This window comes from Meyerozyma guilliermondii, genomic scaffold (genome assembly GCF_000149425.1).
Source record: "Meyerozyma guilliermondii ATCC 6260 scaffold_4 genomic scaffold, whole genome shotgun sequence".
NCBI lineage: Eukaryota > Fungi > Ascomycota > Pichiomycetes > Serinales > Debaryomycetaceae > Meyerozyma > Meyerozyma guilliermondii.
The window spans coordinates 952,753-972,397 of record NW_001809797.1 but is presented as its reverse complement, the minus strand read 5'-3'; the positions used below and the strand labels follow the sequence as shown (position 1 = coordinate 972,397).

The following is a 19,645-nucleotide window of genomic DNA, read 5'->3' as shown; positions in this document are numbered from 1 at the left end:
TGAGATGCCTCCACTCGTGTTATACTCTATTCTGATATGGCCAACTGTGACTCTAAATACCGAATTTGTGACCTCTCCCAAGCGAGGGTAAGACCTGACGGAGACATTTCTTCAGTTTTTGATTCATTTACGCAAACATCAAAACCATTGGATGGCAGGTTCAGTGATATCAAAAAAGCTATTGTGAGAGATCCGGATTCTCTCAAGGAAAGTTGGATCAGAGTAAAGAAAGCATTAAAGGATGGGATCCAAGAGATTAAAGAACTAGGTGAAGGTGCGATTCCTCAATTGAATTTTGAAGAATTGGACCAGTTGAGTGACGAAAAAAGGGCCGAAATTCATAAACGAGGCGTTGTGGTGATCAAGGGAGTTGTTCCTAAGCAAGAAGCAAACTCTTGGGATGCAGAATTGCGCAACTATATCCTGGCTAACCCACAAACAAGAGGGTTTCCTCTGGAAAGGAAAGTTGTTTATGAGTTGTATTGGCCGAAACCTCAAATTAAGGCTAGATTACACTCACACATGTTGAAGACTATGAAGTTCTTGAACGGCTTGTGGAATGCTTCGCCGGATACAAGAATTTCCTTTGAGTGGAATCTTTCGTATGCGGACAGAGTCCATATAAGAGAGCCTCAAGATGAAACTTTCAATTTGGGACCACACGCAGATGGAGGTTCTTTAGAAAGATGGGAGGATGAGGAGTATAGTCAGTGTTACAAGTCAATCTTTGAAGGAAAGTGGGAGGATTTTGATCCATTTGATGCGACTCATAGAGTTAACACGAATATGGAACGTTATGATTCTTCCGGCGCCTGCAATATTTTCAGATCTTTTCAAGGGTGGTTAGCGTTATCACAAATCGCACCGGGAGATGGTACCATTCTGTTTGCTCCATTAGTTAAGGAAATCACGGCGTACTGGATCTTGAGGCCATTTTTCGATTCCGATGATAACATCAATTTCGATCCAACTTTCCCTGGTGCTTTTCCCGGAATGAGTCAGGAGTTCAATGATGAAACGCACCCTGAATTATCGCTCGGTGATTTGATGATTCCAACTCCTACTGTCGAAGCAGGCGATGCCGTTTTCTGGCATTGTGACTTGATCCACATGGTGGATCCTATTCACCAGGGAGTGAAAGACTCTTCAGTATTGTTCATTCCTTCTTCTCCCTTGTGTGAAATCAATCTCAACTATGTCTTCGAGCAGAGAGAGACTTTTTTGAAAGGTTCAACTCCACCGGATTTTCCAGGGTTCCCGCAAGGACCAGGTGAGACTACTCACATTGGGAGGGCAGATATCGACGACGTTTTGGCGGCCGGCGGAGACGAGGGCATGCAAGAGTTTGGGCTTTCACCGGTGAAAGTTAAAGTGAACACTCCTGGTGAACAGGAAATGATTCAGTCTGCCAATCAAATGTTATTCCTTTAGGTAGCATTTGGGTCATCCTATATCTTAAAATACTATTGTTTTCTCTTTCAAAATCTGTTGCAAGATGGAGCTTGCTCTCATCAAGTCTCGTTGTTTCGAGGTGCCGTGTAGTGTCGAACCATGATACTTCTGATGAATATTCTGTTTGAAGACCTGAATCTGCATTGCTTCTTTTTCTATATGAAAGTAACATTTGCTCTTTAGATACCAACGAAGTAGTTTCATTGTAGACACACGTACTACAGCTTTCTGCAAATGCAGACCCAGGCACAAGGTTGGATACTTCTTTGATTTTCGTGGAACATCTATGATAGAATACTAAAACAGAGCTTACTTTAGTGAATTTTGATTTAAAGCTAAACAAAGAATGACATTAAATTTAACTAACCTTCAAGAGCTTAATTTAATACCGATCAAAATGTTTTCGTGTAAAGATGTAAAAAGGAAAAAATGGGTAAGAAGTTAATATGTCAAATTGACAGACATAAGCATAATCTCATACAATTATAAATCGCATGAAGTAACGTTCCGACTGAGACTTACCAGTCCGAACACAATCTCGCAAAGGACTCAAATGATGATTTGTAAGATACATTAATCTTACACCGCTGGTACAACTCCTATCTAACACCGCTTCTGAATCACTTCCTCTTTTTACTTTTGGGCTTATCTTCCCTCGGTATCCATATCTCACTCTCGTCTCCTTTGATATCATGTTTTCCTCGAAGCACCTCTTTTCTCCACTGCTGAAGTTGTTTCTTCTTGGTGTACTTTCTCTTGTCTCTCATCCGCAATTCCTTGGGTCTATAAGGTGCAAACTTCTTGAGACCAATGTAATTGTTCAATTGACTATCATCAGCAACAAGAATGTCCCTCGTGGTAAGTCCAAAGGTTTCTGGTGAAACCTCACGATACTTGAATTTGACCTCATCATTTTTCAGGCGACCTCTCTCCTCTTCTATCTCGTCGAGAATCTGAGTCGCATTCGACTCTACTATACTCAATGCCTTTTCCTTCAACGTTTTCTTCTCTTGCTTTGCCTTTTTCTTGTCTGATTTTTTGTCTTTTTTATGCTTTTTGGATGGCTCGTCGTCCTTTTCTGAAACTTTGGATTCGGGACTTTCATCTTCCTCTTCCTCTTCCTCTTCCTCTTCTTTCTCCTCTTCGTTTTCATGATACTCAGCCATTATTTCGTCGTCTTCGTCCCATTCGGGCTTTTTCAATTCAGACCCATAATACTGTTCATTAAAAATCTCTGCCATCTTGTTGTCCCATTCAGCATCGTCAAAATCATCCTTGAGCAACGAGTCACCAAACACCTTCTCAATTACCTCGTCTGAAACCTCTTCTCCAACCGCTTCTTTGATCTGAGCCAACCTGTCCATCACCTTATTGGCCTTGGCGATTTTCCGCTTCTTGAGCTCTTCCTGCTTCTCTGCCTCTTCTTGGGCCCTTTCTTCTTGCCTCTTTTCTCGCTGTCTTTTTCTTGAGTTGGTTTTTGATCTCCGTAATGTTGCTTGACTACGAGCATACGAAAGAATTTCAGCCGAGTTTTCTTCCTCATAACGGAAATTGTATGCGTGCTCCACTTTCTCAACCGCTTCGTCAAATTCTTCTTCATCTTGCTGGTCAATTTTGTCCAAATTTATAACCTTGTCTTTCTTTCTAGGAATCCACGCTTGCTGATCAAAAAACGATTTGAGAAATTCTTCTTGGTTGGATGCATCTGGCAACTTGGTAACATGTATATCTTCTTCATCGTCTTCCTTATTTCCCTTCTTGACCAAGAAATCGTCGTCATCATCATCACTTCCATCCTCAACAGCATTTTTTATATCAGACAAAAGTTGGTTTCTTTCCTCTCTTTCCGCAACCACGAATGGCTTCTCTCCATCGACGGTGCCATATTCATTTTCGTCTTCATCAGCGCCCTTATATCCTCCGCTGAGCAAGTTCATTCTATGATAATCTTTCAAATACATGGGCTTCTCTTTCTTCTCAGTGGTGCCATTTTGTTCAATATTTTCGTCAAAAAACTTGACTTTTTCATCAAGCAAACGCTTGGGGTCGCTTCTAATAGCCTCGAGAACCTTATTGATGCCTTGCTCCACATCCTCAGTTATCAATTCTCCGTATTCATCTTCCTCCTCTGATGAGCTCTCGTCCTCTGATTCCAGATTGTCTACGATTTGAACCCGATTTTCATCCTTGCTACTTGATTGCACCTCCTTGTTCTCGTTGGACTCCAAAGTCTTCTTTTCAGCCTCTTCCTTGGCTCTTTTTGCCGCAGACTTTTTCCTAGCCATTTTATGTCGCTTCCTTCGACCTCATCGCGCTCATCGCTTGAATATATTTGTACTGCATACTAACGATTTCCTATACCCATATCCTACAACTTTACTTCCATCTCGGGCCTTTCCACGGCTCTAACACCTTCATACCACCACTCGAATGCGATCGCACACCGATTCAAGTCCAAATTTTCGCTCAAAACTTTCCATAAAACACCTGTGAGGTACTCTTTTTCTGGTCCATTACTCACGTCGATTTGCTTCTTGATTTCGTCTAACCAAAATGTGAAACTAGAGAGTGGAAAGTAGGGAACCAAGTTGATGAATGACGATATAAGAGCCTCGCGAGAGGTTTCGGAAACTGTGCGGTGTGTGGGTCGGTGCTTTGTCTTTGGAGGAAGAAATGCATACTTGACTCTATCTTTCGGTTTCTTCTTCTTATTCTGGTCAATTATGTCAGTCGATGGGCTTGATTTCTCGTCGATATGGCTCATGGTAGATGCTGCGTCTATCTCGGATACAGGCTGAGCCGATGAAAAGGCATTGTCTTTAGAGATTACCGGCATACCAGACGGTGTTGCACTGCATTCATCTAACAAAAACCAAAGAAACTCTTCCACCGAATTTCTGAACGGGCCGTCTTTATATACCACCGGACGAGAAAGAACCTTCTTCCCTAGAGTCTCGATAGCAATGCTCAATTGGTTCGAAGAAAGAATCGAAGGAAATTGCAGAAAAAGTAACTTCACATATTTGAGCGATTCGTTGATGTCTACCACTTCCCTCTTGTAGGAGAAATAATTCAATAGCACCGAGTGTCCAGCTTCGATCATTGCGTGGTCATTATACAAGTCTGCTCGCACGAGATGAAACGTTGTGTCGTAAATCACCTCATGGATGTATCCATCGTTTTTCTTGTTCTGTTGCAAATAGTTCTCCCATAATCCGAACACAAAAAGAACTTTTGCTCTTGCAACATAGTCTCGATTGAGAACGTGGGGATTGGAGTTGATCTCTTCATAATGACTTATCATAGTCCGAGTCATGTGTTCAAATCTTCTTGTTGACAGGTCCTCGCTGAGTGCCAACTCAAGAGACAAGTAATATACGAAATTGTAACTATCAAAGCCACCCTGACCAATGGAAACTAGAATGTGGTTTATGTAGTATAGGTTTTGCAATATCTTTAAGGAGATCTCACGATATTCTCTTTCCACTAAGTATGGCACATGTCTTTTAAATGGGTTAGCAAAGAAGGTGAGACCACTATCAGTGCTAGACTTTAAGAATCTGTTCAAAATACCTTGAAAGATTAGGATCTGGCCAAAAAGAATTGTCTTCATGTGGAACCAAAATTGCTCGTGTGGACCAGACTCTCCAGAACTAGGAGGTGGAGGTTGATTGAACTGAGAGTTTCGGGTCAAATGATTGAGGGTCCTGTTGAAGGAGATTATGTTGTCTAGAACCTGAATTATCAAGTCATTACAGCCGTCGTTGATCGAAAGTTCGCTGAGGCAGTTTTCTAAAAGGAACGAAAGGCGGTTGAGATTTTTTGGAACGGGCTTCTGCAAGATTTCTGCTTGGATGAATTGCTCGCAATCCAGCGATGGGTCAACCTCAAAAAACCTCTGATATACGCTCGTATTCGTCAAGATGAGCTCAGACAACCCCGCTACAATGTATGGAATTCGCTCCTTGTGGATGTATCGTTTCACATTCTCGTCTTTGTTGTACTTTACTGCAAGACAAATTAGACTCAAATTGGTGATCGTCGCAGGAAGCGACGAAGAAAGGGAATAATCCAAAGATTTCCTGAAAAGAGTATGCATACGGTCATCCCACTCCTTGAAGAACCATTTGTACTGCAAAACGTTAGCATGGGTATACAATTCGTCTCTCAATTTGTTGGAGAGGCAGATACCAGCAATGATAGGAAGCACTTTCCATCCATTTTCTTGAGGTGAATATGAGACAAAGTTGGTAAGTTCTCGTGCCACAATGATATACCAGTCCTTAACACTCAACGTGGGTCGTGAAACTTTTAATTTAGTATCGGTGATCAACTTGAACACCTCGATAATCAAGTAGTTATTTTCAAAGTCTGCCAGTGGACCAAAACACAAGGGATTGTTGAGAAAGCTAGAGATTATTACTCGGAGATTGTGCTGTTTCTTCACATACGGAACATACTGGTACAAGTAGCTCAAAATATGGCGAACAGTGATATCTTTTGGAGGGTTTCTCAAATCGTTGACCAAAAAGTCCAAATCTTGCGGATGAACCGAGGAATAAGAAGGCTCAAACGAGGGTCCAGAATGTGTAGCAGCTATTCTTCTACCGTTGAGAAGTGCCCTTCCTTGAGGACCAAGCCGATTTTGCCATCCACTCATGATAGTAAGAGTGTTAGCTGTGTGAGTGGGGTTCTGGGGTAAGCCGCGGTCTTCCTGCAGGTAAACGAGCACTGAACTACTAGTAGAAGAGGAAAAGAGTAGCAAGAAGAGTGATAGTTAAGAGGGTTGATTCTTGGGTGAATCTGGTCAAGTCTGGTCAAGTCGAGAGTGACTAAGAATGGCTAGCTATACTGATGAATAAAAATTTTGAGGTTTATGCAATTTTCAAGAAAATGTATTTCCACAATTTTCAACGATAACCGAATAAACTGCTTCTCTTCCTCTGCTTTCTTCACCCACTACAACATCAAGAGCTCTGTAAGCCCTTTTGAAGTAACGACTTGACCATTCTCTCTCGTCTTCATTGCCCAGAATCGCACCATCCTGTATATCGCGACAAATTTTAATCGCCAGAAACAGCCACTCATAGAAGCTCCGAAGCAATATCATCGTTTTTCGTCACATGTTGTCCCGCTAACCGGTTGGCTCGCTTGTTATACACACATAGAACGTCGTTACAAAATGCGACGGTTCCCGCTATCTAACACGCTTCGGAATCTAAAATTCAATATTAAGAACTACAGAGCCGTCAACCTTCGACCCACTTTCCAGTCATCAAATCACCCTTTCTGTACCAATTCACAGCTTTTGGAAGCGTCGTATTCCCAATGGTTCAAAAATGCATCCAAGGAAATTCCCGCAAAGATCATAACTCAGCTAACTGAGACTCTGGATCGTCAATATGAACAGAACCAATCAACCCAAAAATGGGTAGCACTTCCTGCCTCTTCTATGGCATTTAGAAATCCTGTGGACCACCAGGAGAGCTGGGAAGATGTCCTGGCAAAACACAAATCATTTTCAGAATCTGCATTCAAGTCAAAATTATTCAAACTCGTTGAAACGAACAACCTACAAGAAATTGCATCTAACTTTAAACTGCATGCTGACCGCGACCAATACATAGACACCGAGCTGCTAGTGGCCATTATAAAAGGGTGCTTGAAACCGGAGGACCATAAACTCACTTTGGAAAAGTATCCTGAACCGTCATTAAGTGAGAAAGACCCCCATCTCAATTTTTTCACTCCTTACTATGTGAAGCTCAGAACACGAATACCGATTTTGTACGAGATCTGCCAACTCTACGAGCCCAAACTGTTTGGAAATAAGGATTTCCAAGAAATTTACGTGCAAATATGCTACCATCAAAATGACATGGATAAACTTCAACAGTTGCTATTCACCTACTTGAACCATGAGACCTACGATGCCACCACATTGAGCTACGTTTTCACTTCGTTGATCCAAAACTACGAGGTTGAGTTCACCAAGGGCTTGTTTTCTAACTTGTTGACGCTTGGCAGACAAGTGGATCCCATAGTGTTGGAAGTGGTGGTTTCCCAACTTGTATCTGTGCTGGCGCTTTTTGAAAACGTTGTTCACGTTTTTCAGTCATGGTTAAGATCTCTGTGTGGAATTCCCACCCCAAAGACTATGGCAATCTTGATTCATGAATACGCCAAGTATGGCGACGAAGAAGAAATTGTATCTTTGAGAAATGTCATTTTCAAATGTGGCCTCGAAAACAACATGCATGTTCGCCTCGCGGACCTACAATCCTCCATTATCATGAGAGAGCCCACCCATTTCAAAAAAACCATCACAAACCAAGACCTTGCAACGGCGGAGAGTATCCTTCAATGTGCAAAAGAGTCTGGCGATCCAGCAGAAGTAAAGTACTTTTTTCACCTGATGGTGTTATTTTTCTCGAAATTTTCAAACTTGGCTATGGTACAAAGCTTCATTTCCAAATTGCAAAAAGATTTTCTACACGATGACGCCATCCATAAGGTTATTAGCAAATACTTTGTGCGTCATGACCAATTTCTACCATTGTTGGATTACCTTCAAAAGTCCGATGCCAGCTTCGATGCCACCTATTTGAAGGACTTGTTTGCCTCGTTCGTCAAGACTTATCCTTACCATGCGCAAGAATTCGCCGAGCAATTTCAGCAATTTGTACGTCTGAGTGGGTATTTTTCACCTTTGTCGTTGAGCCACATTTTGAAAGCACTTCAAGTAAAACGCTTGGACTCTCAGCTCACCCCATACTGCTTGGAACCGCCAAGCTTTGATAGTCGCAAATATGAATCTTCAAACTGGAAACGTATTGAGTGGAAGCCTACCGTCCATGGAAAGCGCCAAAGTGCTGCGATTCAGGTTGATTTCAGAATTGGTCGTGGTTTCCGAGATGTTATGCGTAAAGGAGTGAAGCCCGACTACAAAGTGATTGAAACGACGTTCAGAAGACTGAATCCACAAAATCGTGCCAAGATATTGCAATACTTGAAAGCCATGAGGTTCCCTGTTCATGACTACGACAAGCTCGCCATACTTAATTTGCAATTGACTAAAGACAAGTCTATGCTTGAAAGCTACGTGAAAGCACAGCCATTCGAAGAACTCAATTCCAATAATATCATCATGCTCGGACGAATGCTTTTGAACAAGTCGTTGTATCGTACCAACAATAAGCTCTTGAACTCCATGAGAATCACAGAAATGAACGATCGCACCCATATGGTATTGCTCAATCTTCAGTTACGCAACTATTTGAAACAAGGCCATTACTCTCGCATGATAGATACCATCAACAGCTTTCCAATTGACGAGGTGGTACTCAGTCCATACTTGTACAAGCAGTGTCAATTCATAGAGAAGGATCTTGTGAGAAGGCTCAAACTGGAAAAACAGAAGAACTGTGACAAACTGGATGAGCCCAACTGTGGAGTGAAACTGGATGACGGAAATCGTGCACTTTCGTCACTTCGAGGTCTACTTGGAGATATAAGAATACGTCTCGATCATGATAAGATTGAAGTCAATGCCAAGGTACACGAAATGTTCCAATGGCTCACTACATGGATGGCAGACCCACGAAAGAACTAGAATGAAGAAAGGAAGAAAGATATCATGATAGTGTTGGATCGTCATTGTCTCCATCTCTTTTCCATCTCCTGTATATAACCCAATACAACCCGCACCTCTTCATATCGCTTGCCATGACTTCTCTAGATGAATACCTCCGAATATGGGATGATATGGTAAGTATCCACATCCCGCCTCCAGTCTATTTGCTCCAGTACTTTTTGAGCTATACTAACTCAGGACCCCAAAATGTTAGTGGGGATCATAGCCCAGGCTCAAAGAACGGTAGAATGTGCCGTTTGTTCAGAGATCATGCATGTACCATTTTTAGCCAGTTGTGGCCATTCCTTCTGTTACGGGTGCCTTTGTAGCTGGTTTACCAACAAGGTGAACTGTCCTACGTGTCGACAAAACTTGGAACATCCACCAATCCTAAATGTTCAGCTTCAAGAGATCAGCCATAGCATCAGCGATGGATTGATAGCGTTGGGAAAAGACGCTGCCACCATAAAAGCTCAACGAGACGAAGCCACTGCCAGCTATAAGCACGATAGTACCCGAAAAAAGCTATTTGGAGACGCTTTTGAGTCAGCATTGACACTCATAGACCGGTCCGATGGGGTTCCGCGTTGTGGAAATTGCCATTGGGAAGCCCACGGTAGCCGATGTTTGTTCTGCGGTGCTCAATTCCGCGTGCCACGCGACGACGACTACTTTGATTCAGACGACGGCGACGCTTACAACGAAGATGATGAAGAAATAGTGATCCATGGACAGGATGAAGATCTCGATGGACCCAATGAATACGATACAGAAGACAGTTTTTTGGACGCCCGCGAGCTCTCGGACATCAACAACGATCTACGAAGCGATAGCGACGAGTGGCACGGGTTTGAAAGCGGCGAAGAAGATCCGGGGTCAGATCGAGGCGATCTTGAACGAGCACTCGACCAATTTCATAATTCCAATTTTGACGATTACGACGACGAAAGCCATGAAAACGACTCGGAAGACACAGACGAATTGATCGTGCGAAGGCCGCGGGTCATCCAAGTCGACCTGGACCTGGACTAGCACCACCTTTGCCTGGTATTAGTATGGTCACGTGTTCTTTACGTAAGCGGTCTTGGGCCAATCGACGAGCGCAAAAAATGAACTGATTAACATCACCATGAACCCACAGAGAATCATCGAATTGCAAAAGCTCTACCAATCCTCGGACAAACGTTTGTGGTTGCGCGGAAAGCACTCCAAGTTTGTGGTGTTCCCATTCTATGCTTTGTTCACTGTGAGCACTGTTTTTCCATTGTACTACACTGGACGGGCTATTCTCGGCATCAAGGACGAGTAATGCATGAAGTTGTATAGGTAATAAATGAGGATAAAGACGGTGTAGGAAACGAAGGAAGGGCTCAAGATACGAAAAAGGGAGAAGAATTAGAAACGAAGGAATAGAAGTAACTAAGATACTGACTGGTCAACTTTAGATTTACTGAAATATGTTGTCTTATTCAGTTTATTTGTTCTAATTTGTTCAGTTTTGTACCTGTTTCTTTCTGTATCCTTTTCTATATCGTAACTTTTCTTTTTCGTATTTTTCTATCTTGCTGTCTTCTCGATACTCTCAAAACCATAATTCAATGCGCACCCAACACTTTAATGCCACTCGAGCTGCTTCCACAAAACATTCTTGCACGCATTTTAGACCTTCTTCCTCAACAAGACCTCCTTTCTTTGGCACAAACCAACTACCAATTCTACCAGCCGTGTTGCAGAAAGCTTTATAAACGGTTAACTGTTCGAATTGAACCTGTTTTACAGTCCACATGTCATCGTCAGAATGACTTCATTGATGCCACCCAGACGGTAATTTGTGGTTTTAGCAATGCCAAACTAGCTCCTGGTCACCATTACCGTATGATAGATGCTAGGCTTCGGACACTTGTGGAATCAATAACTGTGAACCCTGAACTTGCAACCTATATTTCAGAGTTGAATGTGACGACCGATCTTCAAGACGAAGCTGTAATTGAGTCCCTTCAGCTGTTGATAGACATAGTACAAAAGATCGACCCTCAAATAGGGACTTCCTCGAAGCCATCGTTCCGCAAATTGTATGTTAAACTGGAAAATGTCCGGACAAGACTTGCCGTGGATTTTGCCAAATGGAACAGCATTGTGGTTGATAATTATACTCAATTGGCTGCCGCGGTCAACGCCAAGGAGGTTGTGTTTGCATTAGCTTCAGAGCTGGCGAAAAAGACCCCATGGACAGATAAAATAGGTTTGGTGCTCGCTCAGCTCGAGTCGATCATAATTGAAGACGCCTCGACCCAGCGGTCCTTGGCGCAAATGGCGGCTTCTACGGGTACCGTGTTTGCTCCTAAACATGTTTCTGTCGTTCATTATCACGATATCGATGGAAACAAGACTCCCACATTGAACATCAAGTGGTATAATGTGCAGAGTGCCCAGCTTATTTTGGGATGTGATAACAAGGCATGCAACCAAGATTGCCTCTCTGAGTTCTTGGGTCTTATTCCTCCAACGGCGCCGATTTCTTCGATTGCAATCCGACAATTGAACAAACAAAAGCACACTTATGTGCATAAATTCTGCGAGAATTTTGACCTAATAACATTTTCATTTCTTCGTCAGTTCTCGCGGTTATGGTACGTTTCCATCCGCCATAGCCCTCCCGAAAACGGAATCTTGGAAGACGGCTTGGAAGGGAACTACCTTCGTCGGCGTAAGTTGTTCACCGAAACTCTTCCCGATGCAATCAGGCATGTCAAAAAAGGCAATGCTAGCACAGTTTTCGCTGTCCACCCCATCATAGTGTTCCCCAATCTTCTCCATCTGTTTGCGTGCTATGAGCAAGCCATGAACAATTTATTGTGGAACGGGTGCAAATGTGAACATTGTACTCCCACGCTTGAATTGTTGGATGAGTTTCTTATGCTGCACCAGTATTACAACTCCCAGCTCGGCCGTCTTAAAGACTTGACTACCAGCCAGTTGATGTCGGCTATAGCAGGCAAGCTCAGCGAAAGAATGAATCCTGGCGGAACTGACTTGGATATCGATAACTTTCCTCTTTGCAAGATTGAATGGGATCTCCACACTGTACCTGGATGGGGACCTTTCCGTTGTCTTGGGCATCATGTCTACGAAGGAGCCGAGTACGATGAAGACGAGGTGGAATCGAAGCACCAAGTCGAGTGCAAGTTTAAAAATTCTAACATATTACCGTTATCTGCCATTGCCAAATCGATTTCACATTACTGGGAAAACGTGGTGAGAAGAATGATATTTTTGAACCGAGGAGACGCCGAGGACATAGAAATCGGCAAGGCTGACGAGCTTAATGACGGAGGAACCGACTATGGCGGGGCACCTGTTCTTGGAAAAATTGGGTTAAATGGAGTGGTTTTCAACTTGGGAAAGGAGTTGAATGGAACCAACTTTAGTCAGAACATCTACGATACATAAAATTACGAGAAATGGATTCAAAAGATTTATCAATAAATGCGATAATCTGCGAAACTGCTATAGATTGCAATAGCAACGAAAACTGATTTCAGATTAGAAACCGAAAATATACCAGAAACTCAAAAACTGTAGTAGAACAAATCTTGAACCACGACACTTCCAAATTCACTTCGAAATCCAATTCGAAACCCACATTTAATCCCTCCGCAAAATTGTGGTGTTTTTTCGGTGCGGCTGAGCGAATTTTCATAACGGTTTTCGCAACGAGAAAGAGCTATGATTCTACTCATAGACTCCTATGACTCATTCACCAACAACTTACGACTGCTAATCGCAGAAAGCACTGGTGAAGAGGTGATAACCATCCACAATGACACTTTCGAGCCCGAACAGTACTCAGACTTTGTCAAATCGTATCTTCCGCTGTTCGAGTACATCGTCATAGGTCCCGGTCCTGGCCACCCCGAGAATGCTAAAGACGTGGGGATTGCCGGATGGCTCTATAAACACTACAAGCAAAACCCTGGAACAACTTTGGTGCCGATATTTGGCGTTTGTCTCGGTTTTCAAAGTATGTGCTACGAATTTGGCAACCGAGTAAACCGCTTACATTCGATTAGACACGGCCAGGTTTACGATGTGATTCCACTAAGCGACACAGACTCGAGTGTTTCCCATAAACTTTTTCCCACAAAGGAAAAAACACCGTGTGTAAGATACCACTCATTGCATGTGCCTATGGAGGACCTTACCGACGATATAGTGCCTTTGGCATACTGTGACGATGTCAATGGCTCCACCACAACGAGAGTATTGATGGCTGGAAGACACAGGTCGCTTCCTATTTACGGAGTCCAATACCACCCGGAGTCAGTTTGTTCGTCTTCCGGAATCGAGCTCGTGAAAAATTTCCATGCTATTGCCAAGGAATATCCACATGTAGCTGCTGATTCTCCACCGCAGTTACTCGACGAGATTCGTCGCTTCGACATTAGGTATAGGGAAGACCACAAGTTTCATTCTCCCGAGCCTTCCACCGATACAGCATACTACATGGTTCCCATCTCGTTGCCTACGGCGAAGCCTGTGGCCATCTGTGACTACTTGTATAAAAAGTCCGGCAAGACCGACTTCTTCCTCTTGAACTCGGCGTCTAATCCGTGCCAATGGTCCATTATTGGGTTTCCCGTTCTTGGCGAATCGTGCGTAATTACTCACTCTACGGATGAGAACAATATTGTCGAATTGGGCAAATTTGGCTTGCCAGAAAGACAGCGTCTTGATTTGCAAGGGCTGGGCCATGCTGATATATGGTCTTACTTGAAAAAGACGTTTGAAAAAGCTTATATTCCCCCAGCTACGTTTGACAAGCACCAGAAACTTCCCTTCTATGGAGGATACATGGGATTGGCTTCTTACGAAGAGGGACAACATATTAGGTTTGAGAAGTTAAAATCGATGACAAATGGGTCCACACCTGATCTTAAATTGGTTCATATAGAACGTTCTTTGGTATATGACCACGAGAACAACCAGTGGTACTTGCTAAGCATCAAACCAGATGATTCTCAATGGTGCAAAGACATGTCAGATGAATTGCTGGGTGCCGAAAATGACGGTAAACTTGTGATAAATTTAGCGAATATTGCATCTTCTGTCAAAGATCTCGCTGAAGACGAGAACATTGAATTTGAACTTCCCGATCGAAATACTTACCAGAAGCAGTTCCAGGCGTGCCAGGAGTACCTCCATAGTGGAGACTCGTACGAGCTTTGCTTGACAACACAACTGAAGTTGAAACTTCCCGCCAAGATCCATCCGTGGGAAATTTATCTTATACTCACTCTTCGCAAAAACCCGTCGCCATACTCGTGTTTCATGCTGTTTGAGGACGTCATTCTTATATCGTCTTCACCTGAAAGATTTCTCTCATGGCAACAAACTAGTGGAGGAAAACGCAAGGTTGAATTCCGTCCTATAAAAGGTACCGTGAAGAAAACGCCCGAAGTTGATCTCAAAGCCGCTACGGACATTTTGCGGACACCCAAGGAAATGGGAGAAAACCTCATGATTGTGGATCTCATCCGCCATGATCTCTATCTGTATGTAGACAAAGTGGAGGTGTCGCTGCTCATGTCGGTAGAAGAGTATAGCACCATGTTCCAATTGGTGAGTGTGATTAGAGGAGAAATTGACCACAAGCATGGAATAGATGTTCTTGAGTGCTCGTTACCGCCCGGATCCATGACGGGAGCACCAAAAAAGCGATCTGTCGAATTACTTCAAGATATTGAAGCGATGCAGCCCATAACCAATGGAGGTAGACGAGGAGTTTACAGTGGAGTTTGTGGGTACTGGTCTGTCACCGACGAGGCGGTTTGGTCGGTGGTCATTCGTTCTGTGTTCCATTACACCGACGACAAGCACAATCTGGACCAGTGTAAGTTATGGCGGATTGGAGCCGGAGGAGCAATTACTGTTCTCAGTGAGGAGAAGGGTGAATGGGATGAGATGGTGGTGAAGCTTACAAGTGCACTCCTGTCGTTTACATAGGACTCGTGCTTCAGTAGAGTTATATGGTTTATAGATGTAAATAGTGTATGCCAGTATTTGGTGGTTAAAGTATTTGCACCCATGTCTGACACCTTCCCAATGCGGCTGTGCTTATATGCACACCGGAAAATTGTCGACATGACAAGGACAATTTACTGAATGCTGAAACTTATCCCATTTGAACATCCAAAAAAATATGTCTTTTTTTGGGTTTGATCCAAGCGTGCCGCCGCACCTACGCCAACAGAACCTGAACCAAGAGAGTTATGATTTCCAGGACACTTATGATGGTTTGGGAGATGGCGGTGCCGACGATGCGTTGAACGATGAAACTTTTGGAGCAACCGAACCGGCAAAGGATTTTGCTTTTGCCAATGGAAACCACTCCCAGCCGGCGCCCGTACCCTCGCAGACCCTCAGCTATGCTCAAGCAGCCACTCATCCCATTAATGACGATGAGTTCATGAACGATCTTTGGGGTGCTGGCAACGCACCTGCCACTCAACCTCGTCAACAACAACCTCCGATGCAGCCAATCCAGCAACGGGGACAGCCGCAAGAACGCACGGTGTTGTCTTTGGACGAAATCGAAGCGCAATTGACTGCTATTGACCATCGCACCCAACAACCTCACCAGCCTCCACATCCATATATGATGGGTGGAATGATGCCTCCGGGCTACGGTGGCTACATGATGCCTATGGGTCAGTATATGCCGCCTCCGGGCCAGTTTGGATATCCTATGCAGCAGCATATTCCTGCTCAGCAGATGCACCAACAGATGCCCATGCCCATGCAAGGACACCCACAGGCACTCCAAACGCAGCAAATGCACCCTCAGATGCCACCCCAGGCTCAATTGCAACAAGCGCAGCAAGTGCAGCAAGTGCCACAGCAAATTCCACCACAACTGGCTCCGCTGGCACTGGCTCCAGCAACCCAAGCTCCTGTTCCTCAACCGGAATCTGGTTCTCTGGCAGGGGTTTCTACTTCTGCTTCCGCTTCTGCCTCTGGCTCCGTGGGTGCTGACGTTTCGACGATTTCCACCGAACCCAAAGACTTGAACCAGTTCCCACTTTTGGGTGCTAAACTGTCTTCCAAGGCTGCACCTCGTCGCTTAAGCTTTGCTGAAATGACCCCAGAACAACAGGCAAAAGCCACCAAGAGACACGAAAAGGTCGCTCGTATCATGAACTACTCTGGTATCATGAACCCCAAGGACAAGGACTTTGTCACTAGATTCCAATTGTCGCAAATTGTTACGGATGATCCCTACAACGAGGATTTTTACGCTCAAGTTTTTAAGGTGATCCACCCCAAGGCCAATGCAAACCCTCTGCAGCAACAGGCCGATCAGAACAACTCGATTGCTCAAGCGTATTTGGATCAAAGTGGCCACAGATTGGGAGGCCGTTATAAGAGGGCCGATGTCGCTTTACAAAGAATGCAGCAGCAGATTCAAAAGGCTGTTACCGTTGCCAAGGAAAGACCAAAGCTCACTCAATATGCGAGAGAAGGTGCGTTGGGTAAAATTTCGTTTGGAAGTGGAAAGAAGCCAAGACAACAATTGGAAATTCTCAGTAAGGCAGCTCAAAGAGAAAAGAGTGAAGCTGAAGGAGGTGTCAAACTGACTAATACTCAGCTGAGAAAGACATACTCGCACAAGGATATCATGAGTATCATTGAGACTGTCATCAACAATATCATGACAATCGAAAGTGCCTCGAGAACGAACCCCGACGTAGATACTACCGATCTTTGGGAGTCTTTACACATTCTTGACCACCCTTCGACATCGGGCGACGAGGAGTCTACGATCAATCCTTTCATCCAGGCTTTAAGCTTTAACAAGATGCTCAAGATTTTGCCTCGTTTGTTCAAGTTCTTGACCCGTGAACAGGTCTTGACCATAACCACCTTGATCATGTCCAACCTTGAAAACTTGCTGGTGATCAAACATGGCTCCTACACAACTTACCCAGACCAAGTTGTACCTTCCAAGATCTTGAAGTTGGTTGAACACTACACTTTGACGTTTTCTAAAGTGTTGATGAACGCAGTTCAGGAATTCAAATTCAACGAAATCATTGGCTTGTTGATGATTTTGATCGAACACAACAACGTCTCTTTCGTCTCTACCACAAAGATCGGATTGTCCGTCATCACTACCTTGTTATCTCGAGCTGAATTGATCAAGGGTGAGGGACAAATTTCCGCTACTGACTTATCTGAATGGTCTTCATGTTACGATGAACTTTTCTCCAACTTGGAATCTAGAATTGCTGCTATCTTTCCTCCTCACCCTGAAGATGTGGATGACGGTTCGTCTCGTGAAAACTATGTTTGGCAATTTTTGGCTACTCTTTCTTTGGGAGGTAAATTGAGCCACCAAAGAATTATCGTGGATGAGGTACGAGATGAAATCTTTGGTGTTATGAGCAGAGCCAAGGCTATTGACAACTCGGACTTGGCTAATCTCTACAAGAAGCAAAATCTTTTGAACAATTTGAACATGTACTTGGTCGTAATGGGCTTGGTTGCTGATGAAACTGAGATCAAGGAACTACAATAATTTTAGGTTAGGTCATAGGTGAATTCATAACCTGGGTATCTATATTAATTTTTGATCGAAAGACTAATTTCTAGTAAATCTGATGCCATTGTGCTGTTTGATTCCTTTCTTTGGAACCCAAGCGACTCGGCCGAAAGGGTATAAGTATTATCAGAACTTCGAAGTTCCAGAACTGAATTCTTGCTGGTTATTTCCATGCTGTTCATCTCTTGTACGATTGATAGTTCGGGTGTCGAGATATTAGGTATGGTATCTTCCGATGCAGAGAAGTAAATTGAAGAGGTCGTAGACATTCGGCTTTTTGGAGTTGTATTATCCATTTGTTTTGGCGATTCTGCCAGTCTGGGTGTGATCTCGAACGGCCGTGGGTCAAACGGTTCCATAAGGGCAGAAGGTTTCGTGTGTGGCTCTGAGGGTTCAGAATTGGTAATGCTAATGTCCAAGGGAATGAATCTGGGGCGGAATTTGCGTCCAGATGATGGTTGTGGTTTATGCTTTTGTTGCGGCGACGAGAGATACGAGTTTATTCGTCTTTCTTGTTGTAGAAGTTCTCTCAACACCGCAATTTCTCGCTCTTTTTTCTCAAGAAGAGCTCGGTTGCTATTAACGAGCTCGACCATTTCGTGTCGGTAGAGATCGCTGGTTGTAGATTCGTCAGTATCACTTCCTAAAAGTGGCGATCGTATTATTGGACTCTGGTTCTCGAAGACAGCAGCTAATGGCTGTTCTGGAACAATTGGCTGTACTATGTCCACTTCTCCGATGGACGGAGCAGTTGCAGCTGGCGATACGAGTTTGAGGCTCCTTCGAGAACTGCGGTGAGGTTTAAACACCTGGATTTTGGCATTTGTGAGCGAGCCAACATCGGTCAGTTCCTCCGGCTGAAATGACACATTTTGTAGCGAGTTGCGGGCAGTACTGTGAGACACTCCATCGACAGTATCATGCAAAAATGAAAGATTATCGATATCCTCGGCATATATGGTGGCGGCAGGTATATGTGGAGGCTCGCTGATAGACGGCTGTTCTTGAGGTGGTGTCAGAACAATTGCAAATCCATTTATGGTGGAATCAGTTGGTTGATGTTCTTGGTATGGAGAAATGATCGATGAGATATCGCTGGAGCATGCCAGTGCTACAGAATGGATACTTTGTTCAGTGATGGTCTTGAGCTTGGGTTGGTCAATTTGCACAGAATCTGGTGACGGTTTATGGCTATGTTGAGCAGGGGATTTGTGGCCGAGAACCTTATTGAGCAACTCGCGAGACTTTGATTTGCGAATGGTATTTGAAGGCGGAGCATGGGACCGATGTTTCCACCTCTCCAACAACTTTATTGTCATGATGGAAAATAATTATAAATTTAAGGTTTCAAATAATGAGTACGGAAGAATCGGGTTGTATATGTGAGGAAGGGAGAAGCTGCAAAAAATAAACAACTTGTTCGCAGTGCCATTGTTTAATTAAACTCCAACCTTCCCTGATGTAAATTTACGCGTTAGGAAATTAGAACATTGAGTTATTGTTCGTTTGTTCGGATGTAGCCTAGACCGAGCTGCATGCATTTGCATGAACCTGCATCAGGCTCGCACCGCATACTTAATATATGTCGCGACACTGCAAGGGGGTAGCAAGTGTTTCTTTTGCTGTCCGGTAAAAGTTGGCATCTAATAACTGTCTTGAAGATTTATGATTGTAATCCGATGGAAAGGCAGCTAGGTGCATCATGATCTGATCGTTCGCTGTGGCGTTGTGTGTGGGGAGGAATCGGATTTGCGTTAGTGCGTCGCGGGAGATCATCGCAATATTGATATCTTGCCTAATCGGGTCAGGTTACGAAATGCAAGATTCTTTTTCTAAAGTTAGGATTTGAGCTTAATCCCGTTCCCGACACGGTCTCGAACTTCAAAAATGGACGAAAATGAAGGATCGGCACCATTGCGTATTCCGCAATGTATGGGCTCACTCCGAGTGTCCATACATTT

The 19,645-nt window shown here is 43.8% G+C and overlaps 10 protein-coding genes across 10 annotated transcripts; 7 read left to right on the top strand and 3 right to left on the bottom strand. All coding sequences in view use genetic code 12, as the record gives it.

Annotated features, from left to right (window-relative positions):
- Positions 1 to 36: 36 nt before the first annotated feature.
- PGUG_03786 (DUF1479 domain-containing protein) lies at positions 37 to 1,431 on the top strand (the record flags this gene model as incomplete). Its single annotated transcript, XM_001484355.1, has 1 exon — positions 37 to 1,431. The coding sequence occupies one exon, from the start codon at positions 37 to 39 to the stop codon at positions 1,429 to 1,431; it is 1,395 nt and encodes a 464-aa protein (XP_001484405.2).
- Positions 1,432 to 2,072: 641 nt separating this feature from the next.
- On the bottom strand, positions 2,073 to 3,737 carry PGUG_03785 (uncharacterized protein; the record flags this gene model as incomplete). Its single annotated transcript, XM_001484354.1, has 1 exon — positions 2,073 to 3,737. The coding sequence occupies one exon, from the start codon at positions 3,735 to 3,737 to the stop codon at positions 2,073 to 2,075; it is 1,665 nt and encodes a 554-aa protein (XP_001484404.2).
- An 83-nt stretch (positions 3,738 to 3,820) lies between these two features.
- On the bottom strand, positions 3,821 to 6,112 carry PEX8 (Pex8p; the record flags this gene model as incomplete). The annotated part of the gene is made up of 1 exon (XM_001484353.1): positions 3,821 to 6,112. One exon carries the CDS (start codon positions 6,110 to 6,112, stop codon positions 3,821 to 3,823), a length of 2,292 nt encoding a protein of 763 aa, XP_001484403.2.
- Positions 6,113 to 6,634: 522 nt separating this feature from the next.
- Positions 6,635 to 9,064, top strand: PGUG_03783 (uncharacterized protein; the record flags this gene model as incomplete). The annotated part of the gene is made up of 1 exon (XM_001484352.1): positions 6,635 to 9,064. One exon carries the CDS (start codon positions 6,635 to 6,637, stop codon positions 9,062 to 9,064), a length of 2,430 nt encoding a protein of 809 aa, XP_001484402.2.
- A 228-nt stretch (positions 9,065 to 9,292) lies between these two features.
- PGUG_03782 (ubiquitin-protein ligase) lies at positions 9,293 to 10,117 on the top strand (the record flags this gene model as incomplete). Its single annotated transcript, XM_001484351.1, has 1 exon — positions 9,293 to 10,117. The coding sequence occupies one exon, from the start codon at positions 9,293 to 9,295 to the stop codon at positions 10,115 to 10,117; it is 825 nt and encodes a 274-aa protein (XP_001484401.2).
- Positions 10,118 to 10,214: 97 nt separating this feature from the next.
- Positions 10,215 to 10,394, top strand: COX7 (cytochrome c oxidase subunit VII; the record flags this gene model as incomplete). Its single annotated transcript, XM_001484350.1, has 1 exon — positions 10,215 to 10,394. One exon carries the CDS (start codon positions 10,215 to 10,217, stop codon positions 10,392 to 10,394), a length of 180 nt encoding a protein of 59 aa, XP_001484400.1.
- A 308-nt stretch (positions 10,395 to 10,702) lies between these two features.
- On the top strand, positions 10,703 to 12,535 carry PGUG_03780 (uncharacterized protein; the record flags this gene model as incomplete). Its single annotated transcript, XM_001484349.1, has 1 exon — positions 10,703 to 12,535. One exon carries the CDS (start codon positions 10,703 to 10,705, stop codon positions 12,533 to 12,535), a length of 1,833 nt encoding a protein of 610 aa, XP_001484399.2.
- Positions 12,536 to 12,811: 276 nt separating this feature from the next.
- ABZ1 (4-amino-4-deoxychorismate synthase) lies at positions 12,812 to 15,088 on the top strand (the record flags this gene model as incomplete). The annotated part of the gene is made up of 1 exon (XM_001484348.1): positions 12,812 to 15,088. One exon carries the CDS (start codon positions 12,812 to 12,814, stop codon positions 15,086 to 15,088), a length of 2,277 nt encoding a protein of 758 aa, XP_001484398.2.
- A 196-nt stretch (positions 15,089 to 15,284) lies between these two features.
- Positions 15,285 to 17,660, top strand: PGUG_03778 (uncharacterized protein; the record flags this gene model as incomplete). Its single annotated transcript, XM_001484347.1, has 1 exon — positions 15,285 to 17,660. One exon carries the CDS (start codon positions 15,285 to 15,287, stop codon positions 17,658 to 17,660), a length of 2,376 nt encoding a protein of 791 aa, XP_001484397.2.
- A 44-nt stretch (positions 17,661 to 17,704) lies between these two features.
- On the bottom strand, positions 17,705 to 19,003 carry PGUG_03777 (uncharacterized protein; the record flags this gene model as incomplete). The annotated part of the gene is made up of 1 exon (XM_001484346.1): positions 17,705 to 19,003. The coding sequence occupies one exon, from the start codon at positions 19,001 to 19,003 to the stop codon at positions 17,705 to 17,707; it is 1,299 nt and encodes a 432-aa protein (XP_001484396.2).
- Between the last annotated feature and the right edge of the window lie 642 nt (positions 19,004 to 19,645).